General features: G+C 55.5%; 1 protein-coding gene across 1 annotated transcript; it reads left to right on the top strand.

Annotated features, from left to right (window-relative positions):
• The first annotated feature begins 127 nt into the window (after positions 1–127).
• On the top strand, positions 128–12,091 carry RRP12 (ribosomal RNA processing 12 homolog). The gene is made up of 34 exons (XM_066323721.1): positions 128–571; positions 1,449–1,684; positions 1,786–1,869; positions 2,048–2,124; positions 2,309–2,414; positions 2,587–2,703; positions 2,818–2,956; positions 3,266–3,393; positions 3,681–3,779; positions 3,865–3,956; positions 4,034–4,145; positions 4,308–4,405; positions 4,550–4,664; positions 4,938–5,080; positions 5,266–5,387; positions 5,525–5,589; positions 5,680–5,842; positions 5,932–6,086; positions 6,466–6,533; positions 6,720–6,813; positions 7,006–7,164; positions 7,294–7,374; positions 7,454–7,559; positions 7,703–7,810; positions 7,906–8,063; positions 8,413–8,504; positions 8,597–8,755; positions 8,925–9,097; positions 9,224–9,334; positions 9,641–9,690; positions 9,971–10,049; positions 11,028–11,095; positions 11,492–11,574; positions 11,754–12,091. The coding sequence occupies exons 1-34, from the start codon at positions 367–369 to the stop codon at positions 11,854–11,856; spliced, it is 3,948 nt and encodes a 1,315-aa protein (XP_066179818.1). The 5' UTR covers positions 128–366; the 3' UTR covers positions 11,857–12,091.
• The last annotated feature ends 2,510 nt before the right edge of the window (positions 12,092–14,601 follow it).

Here is a 14,601-nt window from a genome sequence, read left to right as displayed (position 1 = left end):
TCGGCCCCGCCCCGCCCCGCGCGCCGCCGGTGGGGGGACGCGCATGCGCTGAGCGCGCGCCAGGCGGAGGCGCACGTACCACATGGCGCGGCCGCGAAGGGCGGTGCGACCTTCACCGTGACGTCACGATACGCAGCAATACGTAACGCGTGGCTCCTTGCCCGTGGCTACGGGCACGGTCTGAACGGTTTCACAGGCCCGCGGTTTAGGCACGGGGATGTCTGCACTCTTGCTGGTGGCTGTCCCTGAGCGTTTCGTGTCTCCCATCTCACCCCGGTTGGGCATGACCCTACTGAACTTCCCCAACACCGCTTCTCGCCCGCTCGGCCGGGATACGGCCTTCCCTGACGGCTGCCCTCACTCAAGATGGCGGCTGGCGCCGGAAGCGGAAAGGGGGCGCTGGGCGCGGCCGCACGTGGAGCTGGGTCCAGCATGGCGCGGAGCGGGAGGCTCCGGTCGGGAGCCGCGGCCAAGCTGAAGCGCTGGCGGAAGGGCCACAGCAGCGACTCCAACCCCGAGACTCGCCAGCATCGTCTGGCTGCCCGTAGCCGCTTCTGCAGCCGGCCGGCAGGTAAGGGCAGGGGCGGGCGGGGCGGTAGCGTGCCAGGGCGGCCAGTTCCTGACCTGTGCCCAGCGCTTCCCGGAGGGGTTCAGGGGCGCGGAGGGCTGCGGGGTGAACCTTGGGGTCCTCCAATAACTGAGGCTGGGGCAGAAGGGAGACTGGAGCTGCTGACAATTCCAGAGTAGGCCAAGGCAGCAAACCGGGGAGGACTGCTGAGGCCACGGAGTAACGAGTTAACTTAACTTCATCGTGACACCGGGCCTCAGAAGAGCAGTGGGGCACAGCATGCTGCAGTGCTAGTCGCTCTGCGAGGCTCCCTAAAGCCCATTGCTCATACGTCTAAGCGTTGTTGTGGTGTCTGGTGTGGTGAGGAACGTGACAAACTAACATTCAACCGGCTACATGATGGGGAAGGTAAACGAAAATGTGCCAGGCACTGCCAGAGCACTGGTACACTTGCTCCTGGTCAAGGAGATCTTTCTCCTGCAGATGCTGGCTGCAGGCTGATGTCTGGGACTCAGAGGGGCATACAGCATCTGTCCTGACTGCCTGGTTGCTAGGGATTCAGGTGGAATAAGATAAATAGGGCAGAGTACAGGAAGCACCTCAGTGTTAAAGCCTTGGCACACTGGCACACGTGTGTATGGACATGATGTTTTCCATCAGAAATGACTGGACTGTGCTCTGGTTTCTTGGCACAGGGTGAGGAACTCTTTACAGTTGTTCATGTGCTTTTGCTGATTGGGGCGACACCTGTATTCCACATGTTGGAAATGAACTTCAGCCAAGCCAGTCTGGCTGGGAGGGGAGGGGAGCTTGGGGGATTTCAGGGTGAATGGTGGAGCAATATGACTTGTCAATTCTGACACATCTCTGATCCCCGCAGAGAAAAGTAACTTGACGGTGGATGCAGTGAAGCTGCACAATGAGCTGCAGTCGGGGTCCCTGCGTCTGGAGCGGGCGAGTGACAATGCTCGGTCCCATATGGAGGAGGACAATGCTGAGGAAGCGGCCACAGAGAAGTCCTCTGGCACCTTCCTGAGTGGGCTGAGCGACTGCACTAATGTCACCTTCAGCAAGGTGCAGCGCTTCTGGGAATCCAACTCTGCTGCTCACAAAGAGGTACGGACAGGAGCTGATCTGGGGAAGGGAGGTGTCTGGTGGGGATGGCCCACTGGCTATGAGGCTTAGAGAGACTGACCTGCTTTGCTGGCTGCTCACAGATCTGTGCAGTGCTGGCGGCTGTGACAGAGGTGATCCGCTCCCAGGGAGGCAAGGAGAGCGAGACAGAATACTTTGCTGCACTGGTGAGTGCTGGTTGTGTGGAAGAGGCTCTAAGGAGGAATAGAGAAATGCTTGTAATTTGAGTGTCTTTGTTCAGCAAAGATGCCGTTGGTCCGCTCTTTTCCCCCTCCCAAGGGTTGGGGAAGGGCTGGTCTGGTGTGAATTCCTGTGTCCCATAGCTTACCCACCTTCTGTTCCCAGATGACCACACTAGAGGCAGTGGAATCCCCTGAGTCACTGTCTGCTGTCGCCTACCTACTTAACCTCGTCCTAAAGCGGTGAGTGGTTGGCAGAGAAGCAGAGAGAGCTACCAGACCCCATCATGGAAAATAGATTGGTGCTGTCCTGCCTCCCCAGGCTGGGGAAGAGACCCAGCTGGGGTGAGCTGGGACCACAGTCCCTTTGTGTCTGCTACCAGCTCTCTGCTCCTCACCCCACTGATATGTCCCCTTCTCTTGGCAGGGTCCCAAGCCCTGTTCTTATTAAAAAGTTCTCAGATGCCTCAAAAGCCTTCGTGAATATTGTGTCCTCACAGGCCTGCAGCAGCTCCACCTCTGCCCTGCGATGGGTGAGTAGCCAAGAGGCAGCCAGCCGTTTCAGCTCTGCCCAGGCTCTGCTGAGTGCTGGGGTCAAGGCTGCTACTGTAGAGTGGTGCTGGTTGCTTGACCTGAGGCCCTTATAGTGAAAGGGAGATATCTCTGTGGGGTAATGCTAATGCCCCTGCTGCTCCCTTGTCATAGGTCCTCTCTTGCCTGGCCACACTGCTACGGAAGCAAGACTTGGCAGCCTGGAGCTACCCCGTCACTCTGCAGGTCTATCATGGCTTGCTGAGCTTTTGTGTTCATACCAAGCCCAAGGTGAGAGCCCAGTGCTTCTGGCAAGAGATGATGCTGCTTTTGGGGTTTGTTTCTGGGAATGGCTGTACCCCCTGTGTCTGTAGTTTCTATTCACCTGGGTTCTTCTTCCCGCAGGTGCGGAAAGCAGCGCAGTACGGCGTGTGCTCTGTCCTGAGGGGCAGCGAGTTCATGTTTGGCGATGCAGCGCCTGAGCATCACCCTGCAGCACCCTCCACTGCCAAGTTCTGTGTGCAGGAGATTGAAAAAGCTGGAGGTGTGGGACACTGGAGCATGGGGTCTGTAGCTGAGTGTGGGGGGCCCTGTCACTGTGGGACAATAAGGACTGGTAGGGAAGAGGGGAGGTTGCAGCACACTGGATTGCTGGGGTGGTTATGAGATGTCTTTGGGGCACTTACGGTGTTTTGAAGCCTCCTCAGCCATTTCGTTGCTTTCCTGTTCCCAGAAATCAGGGGAGTATTTGCCCTGGTTCTGTGGTCAGCCCCACTGCTGTCATGGGGGCTTTGCCTTGGGCAGAGATTTGCTGTGGTGTGCCACAGGCTCAGAGGTTGCTCTGCTCTTATAGGTGCCAAGGAGGCCACCACCACCCTGCATGTCCTTGCCTTGCTGCGGGATGTGCTGCCCTGCTTCCCTGCAGCTGTGGTGAAGACCTGCTGTGAGACCTTGCTCCGAGTCATGACCCTCAGCCACGTGGTGAGTGTTCCCACTCCAGAGATGACAAGGGCAGACCCTTTCCCCATGGGCTACACTCGGAAAGGGATCAAATTCTCTCAGCTGTCAACTGGGAGCCTGGAAATGCAGGATGAAAATGGAGAAGAGCCCAGGACAGCTGGCTGGCCTGAGTGCTGTGGAAGAGGGAGGCAATGCAGATGGGGCATATTTGCAGCAGTGCAGGGCTTTCCAGGGCAGAACCCTCTTTGGGGTAAGGGGCTAGTAGGTTCAAAGCAGAGCACCTTCTCCTGACACCGTGTCTTTTGCAGCTGGTGACAGCATGTGCCATGCAAGCTTTCCACAGCCTCTTCAGCGCCCAGGCCAGCGTGGCCTGCCTGCCAGCTGAGCTCAATGCCCAGATCATCACTGTGAGTGTGGGGTACCAGCGTTGGGAGGGACAGAGCTGGCCATTGCACAGCACCCACCCACCTACCCAACCTTCTGCTTTTGCAGGCCCTCTATGACTATGTGCCCAGCACGAACGACTTGCAGCCATTGCTGACCTGGCTGTCCACCATGGAGAGGGCACACGTCAACCTGGGCAGGTGCAGATGGGGGCCATGGCTGGGCAAGGGGAGAGGTGGCTGCTTGGTCTCTAATCTGGCCTTTCTTTCCTCTCCAGGCTGCAGAAGGACCTGTGCTGGGCTCACCTGCCCCGGCTCTTCTCTGCTGCCATGAACTGCTTCCTCTCCCCACACTCCCAGGTGGTATCAGGAGCAGCACAGACCCTGGAGGTACTGCACCTGGACACCTCCCCACTTGGATGCCCTGGACCTTGTGGGGGGCACTGCCGTGGAACTTGGGTCTTGACAGGGAGTGGTATGGCCCTCTGTGCCTGTGAAGCTGGGGCTTCTGTGGTCCAACAGCTGTCTCATTTTTCTTGTTTTCCCTTGCAGACCCTCCTGAGTGAGTGCATTGCTCCCCACATGGAGGATGTGGGCACTGTGTCAGCATCTGCCCCAGCCCCGGCTGCCTACCTGTGCAAGATGTTCAGGTGAGGAGCAGTGATGTGGGAGGGGCTGGCCCCATGGGTCTGGCTGAGCTCTGATCAGCCTCTGCCCAGTCCTCAGTGGGGTCTGGCAGGCTTGGTGGGCACTCTGAATACTGCCAGTGTGACCATCTTCTTTCTCCTCCCCAGATCAGTGGAGGAAGGGCTGACATACCGTTTCCATGCAGCGTGGGGTGAAGTTCTGCGAGTGTTGGAGATGTTTTTTGAGACATGTGGGAAGCAGTGCCATCCCATCATGAGGAAGGTGAGCCAGGCTGGGAGGGCACAGATTAATCTATGGAGGCTGGTGAGGTGGCTGCACTGCTGTCCAGGCTGTGTTGCCCCCTCCAGCTGTGGAGCAAGGCCATGCTATTTGTTTTGCTGTGCTCTGTTGTCCATGTGTGGCCAGACAGTGCACAGCTTTAGGAAGCTCGGCACAGGGATGTGCAGAGCAGCTGGCATCCCTGGGCAGACTGAGTGATATGTGCCAGATGTATGCACATGGCTCTTCTGCGACTGTCCTGCTCTGTCCCCACAGTGTCTCCAGTCCTTGTGTGACCTGCGTCTCTCCCCACACTTTCCCTACACTGCTGAAGTGGACCAGGCAGTGGGGGCTGCTGTGAGCACCATGGGTCCCGAGGTGCTACTGGAAGCTGTGCCCCTGGAGATCAATGGCAAGGAGTGAGTGCAGTCATGGGGTAGCAGCTTTGCAGCTGTTGTGTTCCTATTCAATCCCCATGCAGTGCTGCAGGTGTGGCTGCTAAGCCTGCCTGTGGTCTGCTTCAGGGCTGGGTGAAAGTGCTCTGTGCCCAGAGGCTGATGTTTGCAGTGCCCCACACTCTCCTGACCCAAGCCTTTCCTCCCAGGGAGACGCTGGATTTCCCCCGCAGCTGGCTTCTGCCGGTGCTGCGGGACAACGTGCAGGGTGCGCGGCTTGGCTTCTTCACCAGCTACTTTTTGCCTTTGGCCGCCACCCTGAAAAGCAGAGGTGAGGAGAGCAGCATGTTGGGGGTCTCAGCAGTCCAGGATGTTCTCCCAGAGAATGCACCTCCCTTCCCTGCCCTGAGATGGAGCAAGGCTTTGCAATGTCTTCAGTTCCGCTCACCTTCTCTTTCTCTTCTGCAGCCGTGGAGTTTACACAGGCTGGGAAGAGTGTGGAGGCCAAGATCTATGACACACTGCAGTGGCAGGTAACAGGCAGTGCCTGGAAGCCCTAACATAGGGTACCCCTGGTACCTGGGCAAAGGCTATGGCCTCCCACCTTTTCCTTTGCCTTCTAGGTCTGGACTCTGCTGCCTGGCTTCTGCACCCGTCCCACAGATGTGGTGGGGGCCTTCAAGGGGCTGGCCCGCACGCTGGGCATGGCCATCAGCGAGCGCCCAGATCTCCGCCCCACTGTGTGCCAGGCCTTGCGCACCCTCATCCACAAAGGCTGCGAGACAGGTTGGGGGGAAACAGATCCTTGTGGTGGGTTCTTGTCACCTGTGGGAGGGGGAATGCTGATCTGTAGCCCCCTGTCATCCTTTCCCTAGATGCAGAGCAGGCAGAAGTGGGTCGCTTTGCCAAAAATTTCCTGCCCATCCTGTTCAACGTGTACAGCCAACCAGAGGAGGATGGGGGCACAAGTGCTCAGCGCCGCTCTGTGCTGGACACTGTCCGTGCTTACCTCACCATCACAGATCCTCAGGTGAGGGGCTTGTGAGGTACTGGGGGAAGCTGTCCTGGCTTTGGCCAGCATCTCCCAGCCAGACCTAGTCTGATGGGGCATTGGTGCAGGCCTGATTGAAGAGGACAGGAAGATAGGCTCTGACCAGACAGCAGCCCTTCCTGCCCTCATGGGCAGGGAGACCTTTCTGGCCCACAGTCTGGGATTTCCTAGCCTTGCAGTCACAGCAGGCCTGTCGTGCACAAGCTCTTCGTGAATTTGTCCAGGTCTTTTTGGACTCAGTGGTGCTTCTGGTCTCCACAAAGTCCTGTGGCAAGTTGTTTGCCAGATGGATTGCGAATTCTTGTAAAAGCGCTCAGTTCCATCAGTTCTGATCCTGCTCTCTGTGCCTGCCTTGCAGATGGTGTGTGGATTCCTAGAGAAAGCCAGTGCAAAGCTGACCAGTCCTGAGAGTTCTGAGTTCACCAGGTAATACCTGAGATCTGGTGCTAATGGGTAAAACTCCTGGCATGCTCCTGGTGAGCAGTACTAGGGCATTGTCCTGTGTGGGCTTTGCCACCATTGTGGACTTGATGTGACTCATAGCTGGTGTCCTGGCTCGGTTGCGATGTAATGCCACAGTTAACTGCAGCTGTGTGTCCTTCTCTGCTGCAGACTCTCCATCCTGGACCTGATAGTGGCGATGGCACCCTATGCTGATGAGCAGTCCCTGGACTCCCTGTACCGTACCATTCAGCCTTCCCTCCAGGTGAGTTGACCCCCAGCCCTGAGGGGTGCAGGGGCTGCAGTGAGGCACCTTCTGCTTGCTGCCAGCTTGGACGCTCACTCTAGGGACTGAACAGCTGCTGTAGGGGATAGATCTCTGCTGGGTAGTGCAGGGCCTTCTGACACCATAGGGAGAGGCTGCCTTGACAGTGGGAGATGTTGGCTGTCCCTGCAGAGCAAAGAGCGCAGCATGCAGAAGAAGGCATATCGTGTGCTGGAGGAGGTGTGTGCTGCTCCCCATGCTCCCTGCCAGGCCTTTGTCCGCTCCCATCTCCAGGACCTGCAGACAGCACTGCTGGACTCACTCAAGAGCGCAGCATCCCCGGCCAAGAGGGTGAGAACAAGGGCTGTGGTGGTGGTGATCAGCCATTGCTTGAAGGGAATGGATGGGGTGGGGATGGCAGGGATGACGAAGTATGTGTCCTTCCTGGGTGTACCAGTGTTGATCTGTTTCTTTTCCCAGCCTCGGCTGAAATGCCTGTTCCACATTGTAAAGCAGCTATCTGCAGAGCACGAGCCTTTTGTCACTGCCCTGGTCCCAGAGGTGAGCACACCCCTGGGAGGAACTGGCTGTTTCAGGCTGTGGTAGTGGCAGCAGTGGTGACATGCCTCTGTTCCTCCAGGTCATCCTATGCACCAAGGAGGTGTCAGTGGGGGCCCGCAAGAACGCCTTCATGCTGCTTGTGGAAATGGGGCATGCTTTCATCCGTTTTGGACCCACTCCTGAAGGTGAGCTTCTATTCTACTTGCTCAGCTCCACGGCTACTCCGGCCCCACGGGGGTCAGACCCATGCTGAGCATTCTGCTAACATGGTCCAGGGATGCAGCTGGACACAGAGCGAGTCAGGGCCTGAGTCATCCCCCTCTTGCAGAGGCTATGCAGCGGTTCCTGCTCCTGATCTACGTGGGGCTCACGGGCTCAGTCACCATGATCAGCTGCACTGTGCTGGCACTGACCCGCCTGTTCTTCGAGTTCAAAGGTGAGCAGGAGGGCTGGGGGGATGAGGCAGAGCCCTTCAGTGAAGGGGGGTGCTAGGAGGAAGCCATCTGTGGCTGAGTCTCACCATGGTTGCAGATCACCTGGAATTCAGTGTGGTGGAGCAGCTCCTGCAGAACATCTGCCTGTTGCTGGCCTCCCGCACGCGGGATGTCGTCAAGGCAGCCCTGGGATTCCTGAAGGTCACACTGCTGCTGGTGGACACCAAGCTCCTGGCCAAGCATGTCCAGACAATGGTGAGATCATGCACGGGGTGCCTCAAGGAGGGTGGTGGGGCAGAGCTGTGTCTGAATTGGATAGCCAGGAGCATCTCCAGCTGCACTCTGCCTGAGAGCAAAGGAAACAACCTTGATCTCAACAGCTGAGATGGCAGTGAGGAGGCCCTTCTCCTGAATCCTGGCATAGATGTGCCAGAAATGCCCCATGAACCAGCACTGCCAAGCATGGAGACTTCCCCATGGCCTTACCTGGGGCAGGCATGGAGAGATGGCAGTGGGGTGAACAAGCTGGCCATGCAGATAAAGGTTGGGAGGCTGGATCCCCAAGGCAGGAGTGCTTTGGTCTTGAGGATCTCTGTCCTGACAGCTGGAGGCTGTGGGGAACCTTTCAGATGACATGAGACGCCACTTCCGTATGAATCTGCGAAACCTCTTCATCAAGTTCATCCGCAAGTTCGGGTAGGCCAGGGTCTCCGAGGGTGGTGAGGGAGCTCTCTGGGAAGCCGTACAGGAGAAGGTGGGTACTGACTGCTCTCTGTGTGTTTCCTCAGCTTTGAGCTGGTGAAGGGGCTGCTGCCAGTCGAGTACCATAAGGTGCTGGTGAACATCCGCAAGGCGGAATCCCGGAGCCGCAAGCAGCGTGCCCTGAAGAAGGCAGCTGCAGATATGGAGGAGGAGGAGGCACCACCACCACAGCCCAGAGGAGACAGGTGAAGATGGGCTTGGGGTGAAGAAGGAGCAGCCCCCACAAGGGGCTTGGCACTGGATCTGCTCAGCTGGTGCTTCTAGAGTGATGCTGGAAACATCTCTGGGGCTGTGAAGCAGGCTCCACCCCTGGGCTTACTCCATTTTTCATCATCCTTTCCATCTTTTCACCAGTATGGAGGAGATCCTGGCTGACTCAGAGGATGAGGAGGAGGAAGAGGAGGGGCGGCATGGGAGCAAGGAGTGGAGGAAGCAAGCAAAGCAGAAAGGCCAGGCATGGCTCAAGGAAGGGGAAGATGATGAGCCCCTCAACTTCCTGGACCCCAATGTGTCCCAGAGGGTGCTGGGTAAGGAGTGGAGCTTCAGATGGGACTAGGGTGGGATGGCTGCAATGCACAGGGACTCTGGGGGTACAGCTGCCCCCAGAATTGGATCCTTCTCCAGGCCCTGAGCCATTTCTTCTCTGTGAGCAGCTACCAAGCCAGGCCCCAAGCGGTCCAGAGGAGTGAGCCACGATTTCCAGATGTCTGAGGACGGGCGCCTGATCATCCATGAAGAGGAGCTGGATGATGATGAAGCCAAAGGTACTACCTGGGCTGACAGGGGCCACTCTAGACTTTCTCTGGGTCTCTGAATGTTTTTCATCCTGCCACCTCTATGTGGCATCTTGGGGGGATGTGGGTGGAAGTGGCAGGAGTTGCTATGGCCTTGTGTCACACCCAGTGGTTCTCTTCTGGGCAGCTGCCCAGGGGAAGTAATTACCTACATCATCAGGAGGCTGCTGATTCAGCAGAGACACTCTGCTACTGCAACCCCCTCCAGGGGCTAGCACAGTACCAGGGCTCTCCTGTGCCCTCATCACACACTGACCTTCTTATCCTGTGCTATAGGAGCAGATGAAGAGATGGCAGATGTGCTGCAAGATGTGGGACTCCGCAGTGTGAGTATGGGGCTTGTGGTCCTGAGGAGATGCTGGGGGAACTTGGCCTTGCCAAACCACTGCCTGTGCCATGGCAGCTGCAGCTCTGCCCAAGAGGCCAGTGGGGACACCAGACAATTGCCAGCTGCTTGGAGGGGTGCAGGAAGTTGTCTGGGATAGGGATGTGCTGTCTGAAAAGTCTCTGGGTGCTAGAGGGAGGAAGCAGGAGGTTGGGGCCCGATGGGAGGGCAGAACTGTAAGTTCAAGCTAGCTGCAAGGTTCCTGCTGCCTTTTTCTGCAGAAGAAAAGCCAGAAACGTCGATTCAGAGAGGAGCCAGACGATGAGGAAGCTGAGGCTGGAACCTCTTCTCAGTATAGAGGTAAGTCCTGTGCCCAGTCTGGGGCTCCCCAGAACCGTGTACCCATCTTGCTGTGCTGCTGCAGTGCAGCTGAAGCAAAGATCACAGGATCACACACACTGGGTAAGATTGGAAGGGATCAGTGTGTCATCTGGTCCAACCTGCTTGCTCAAACAGTGTCATCCCAGAGCACATGTCCCATGATTGCATGCAGATGGTTCCTGAATATCTCCACTGTGGGAGGCTCTAGAATGCGTCTCTAGGCAGTCTGTTCCAGTGCACAGTCACACATAGCAAAGAAGTTCTTCTCATGTTCCTGTGCATCAGTTTCTGCCATTGCCTCTTGTCCTGTTGCCCAGCAACACCGAGCAGAGCCTGGTGCCATCCTCTTGACACCCTCCCAGCAGATACTTACAGACATTGATGAGTTCCCCTTTTAGATACCTCTTTTCAGGGCTGAACAGGCTTAGCTCTCTCAGCCTTTCCTCATAAGAGAAATGCTCCAGTTCCTTCATCATTTGCTGGACCAGCTCCATGAGCTCCATTGGTCTCTTGTGCTGAGGAGCCCAGAACTGGACACAACATTCTAGGTGCATCCTCACTAGGGGTGAGTTAGAGGGGCAGGATCCCTTTCCTTGACCTGCTGGCAATGTTCCTCCTAATGCAGGCTCTTAAACCACCTTGGCCACGAGGGCACTGCTGGCTCATGAACAACTTGTTTTCCACCAGGATCTTCAGGTCCTTCTCTGCAGAGCTGATTTCCAACAGGTTGGCCCCCTGGGGTCAGCTGGTGCCTGGGGTTATTCCTCCCCAGGTGCACTTGCCTTCATTAATTTCAGGCAGTTCTCTACACATCTCTCCAGAGGTTTTGCTTGTGGGAAGTGGCCACCCCTTCTGCTGTGCTGACACCAAGAGCTGAAGACAGAAACAGCTTCCACAGCCTAGAACTGAGCAAGGGGAGGCCTAAGACCCCTCTCCAACATACATTCTCTTTTCCAGCTGGAGGCTCTGGGATCCATCGGCCACTGAGCAAGGAGCCAGCCTTTGGTGCAGAGTATAGATCCAAGGTGAGGGTCCCATGGGGTTGCAGGATTTGTGTGCCGGGATGCTTGGACTTTGCTAGGGCAGGAAACGCCATTTGTTTTGGGAGTCTGGTCCAGTAACACCAAGGTTGGAAAGGATCTCTGCTCCAAGAGAAGCTGCAAACACTCAGTATCTCTGAACACTGCCAGCCTATTTCAAAGTTCCTATCCTATCCTTGCCATGGACAGTCCCTGCTCACTGCTTAAAGCAGGTGTCTGTAGCATCATGTTGATGGGAAATCAGCTCCCAGGGCAGTGCACTCACCTGGCACCCCACTGCAGCACAGTCTTTGGGATATCTGGGTGGCAGGGTTGCACTGGAATGGGATGTATGTGTCTTCCCTGGTGCTGCATTTTCTCCCATGTTGCTGTCTCCCACAGAAAGGTAAAGGTGATGTGAAGAAGAAGGGCCAACTTGACCCCTATGCCTACATCCCCCTGAACAGAGCTAAACTCAACAGAAGGTGAGGCTAACCAGAAAGGGCACAAGGGTGGGAACGGGTTTGATCCTGCTTTTTGTTAGGGTTTGGGAGCTCCCTGTCATCTGCTGTGCCACTCCTTGTGGTGTCTGGAGCAGCATCCCCATGCATTAGGTGTGCCCAGTGCCTGCACCAAACCTCTTCCTGCTCCTTGCTCCCTCCAGGAAGCGGGCGAAAATGCAGGGCCAGTTCAAAGGCTTGATGAAGGGAGCCCAGCGCGGGGCCAAGGCCGGCCGCCGGAACCGTCTCAAGTCCCAACGCTCCTGAGGACACTCAGTGCTTGACCTGCCCTTACCTGAGGACACAGCATCGTGTTAGTGAACAGCTGGGGGTCCTCTTGAAGGTGACCTCCATGTGTTTGAGACTCCCCAGGAAGACGCTTTGCTGTATTATGGACTGGTGGCTCTTCTGTGCCTGGAGAAAGATGCTGGGTTGCCTGGAGAGGCATGGGTGTAAGTGTGTGAGAGCAAGTAATATGTAAAGAATTATATATATTGATAAATACCCTCTGTTCTTACCCAGCCCAGATTCCTCCTCCCCTTCAGATCTTGCATAACTCTGCTGTGCCTCCTGTCCATGTGCAGTGGGTCCTTCTGCTGCAGCAGGGCTGCATCGTGCAGGGCTCACACCAGCATCAGCCTGGACCTGGAGCCAGAGCTCTCTTTCCCACACTGGGCTTGCTTGGAGGCTGCCAGAAGCAGCACTGTGGCCCAGAGCAGTGGGGCACATGTGCAGTAGGGCTGAGGCGTGGAGCTGGCCATAAAACAGAGCCAGAGAGGATGAAGTCCTTAGAACCAGCTTTCTTTAACAAACTCCTTGGCAGGCTCTTCTGCCCAAAACCATGGCCAGGGAATCTGTGCCATGTGGAAAGTATCTGCTATTTGGCCACTGGACACTTTTCCCATATCAGCCATGCCTGATGGCAGGCAGGAACAGTTTGCTGCAAATTTCTTCAGACTGGCTGGAAAACTGCTACAGCAAACCTCTGTGCCTTGCCATTTCTCTTATCTTTAAGAGCGGAGAGAAGCCGTTTGCTCTGGCCACTTCCTGCCAGCCAGACCTGAGCAGCACGAGTAATCCTGAACCTTTTTAGCTGCTCACCCCTGTCACACTGGCCTGAGCATCAAGGTTTTGCCCAGTTACTTCCACGCTGAGCACAAAAGATGATGTTTGGCCAAAGCCTGCTGACAAGAGTGAGGCTGAGGATAGTGGATACAGGTCCCATTGCTCACACTGCAAAGAACATGTGTTGGTGAATGTAGCTGGCTTTCCCTTCCTCTTCCATATTAAAAAGCCTTCAGTCCTTTGTAATTTCCTATTGTGGCAGCTTACATGCTGGAATTGCAACGCTTCTCAGTTCTCTAATAAGCTAAAGGGATTGTGCTTGTTCAGCCTCTTACTGCAGGCTTCTTTCTGGAGGCTGCAAATCCAGTTTTGTGGCTTTCTTATGCTTGCCTTTTTTTTTTGGTTGTTGTTGTTTTGTTTGGATTGTTTTTGTTTGTTTGGTTTTTTGTTTGGGTTTTTTTGTTTGTTTTGTTTTGGTTTTGTTTTTTGGGGTTTTTTTTTGGTTTTGTTTTTGTTTTTTTCCCCCAAGATCTTTTTAAAAGCCTGGGATGGAGGAGGAGCTCTTGTACTGATACTGGTCCTGCCTTGTCAGGAATGCTGTTCCTTTTGTTCTTTCCCACCCAGGGTGCTCAGTGGGACCCCTGAGCCCCAGGACCATGTTGAGGTGCTGCTGCTTGTGCTGCCAGAAGGGAGCTCACAGCCTGGCCTACAGGACAGGCTTCTCCAGCAGCACCTCATGACCAGGAGATACAGCCATCCTCCTCTGCTGCCTGCAGCCTGGGCCTGATGCCCTGCCTCCCCTGGGAGCAGGACAGGGGTAGACAGGCAGCAGTCACCTTCCCAGACACCAACACCTGTAACCTGTGGCTCAAGGCTCATCAGACTTGTCTTCTTGATTTCCCTTCTCTCCTTGGAGACAGGGCCTGGAGAAGGCTCCCAATTTATTTGGGAGCTCCAGCTTAATCTGTTCTTCATTTGCATGTTGTTGCTTAAATTAGTGCATGCCTGCATGGAACGGAAGAGGTTTATTAGAACAGAGGATGGTGTTCGCCTGAGCTGGAGTCCAGAGAACAGATTCTACTGCAACAACATCTTGTTAATCAGCTAATTAATCATGTAATGCAATGGAAACCCTCACCGAGGAGATGTCATCCTGCCTGAGAAGGCTGGCTGCAAGTCAAGCCTGTTCCCGACCAGCAGCTGCCCCTGGCAGGGAGCACAGCTACGTTTTGAGGGTCCTCAGGAGCCTGAGCACATCTCTGACATGGGGCAGGATGAGGGGTGGTGGGGGTTGTGCTTCCTACAGCTATCTGCTACAACAATTTTGCAGTTGCCCATGGAGAGGCACAAGCTGAGGACCAGGAGACATGCTTGGCTTTTGCTCCTCAAGCTGGGAGGTGGCTTGAAGGCTATTTCTTCACCCAGCAGACTCTTCAACCATGCAACTTCCACCCACAGTACCAGTATTGAGCTACACTTGAGCATGACATTGTCACAAAGGGTTCTTAACTCTTGCAGATACCAGCTTGAGGAGAGGCTGGCAGGACTAACAGGTTGCCCCCAGTGCTGTCTGGGACAGTTGCAAATGCCCACCCTGATTTTTAAAGCTTTAAATCAGGTACAAATGTGCGCCATGGGACTGTGCCCACCCAACATCCAGATGCACCACCCCATCCTCCAAGCACACTGCCGCATCTTTCAGGGTTCCCCCCGTTCAGAGTTGGGATTCCTTACACAGGTGCTGCAGGGAAGGGAAAACCCTCCTGGGGACAGCAGTGTAAGAGAAGCATTGGTGTTTAAGATGAAATGATTGGCAGCACGATAATTGTGTGGAGTTTAAAAATGCCAAGGGACCACTCCAGCTGAAATCTAGTCAATTAAAAAAAATATTACATTAATTCCTAGTCCCCTCAACACTCCAATCTAGAGCTTCAATTGTTTCTAAGT

Source organism: Sylvia atricapilla, chromosome 8, assembly GCF_009819655.1.
Source record: "Sylvia atricapilla isolate bSylAtr1 chromosome 8, bSylAtr1.pri, whole genome shotgun sequence".
Taxonomy (NCBI): domain Eukaryota; kingdom Metazoa; phylum Chordata; class Aves; order Passeriformes; family Sylviidae; genus Sylvia; species Sylvia atricapilla.
The sequence above is the reverse complement of the archived record's forward strand: the minus strand, read 5'-3'. Positions and strand labels throughout refer to the sequence as shown.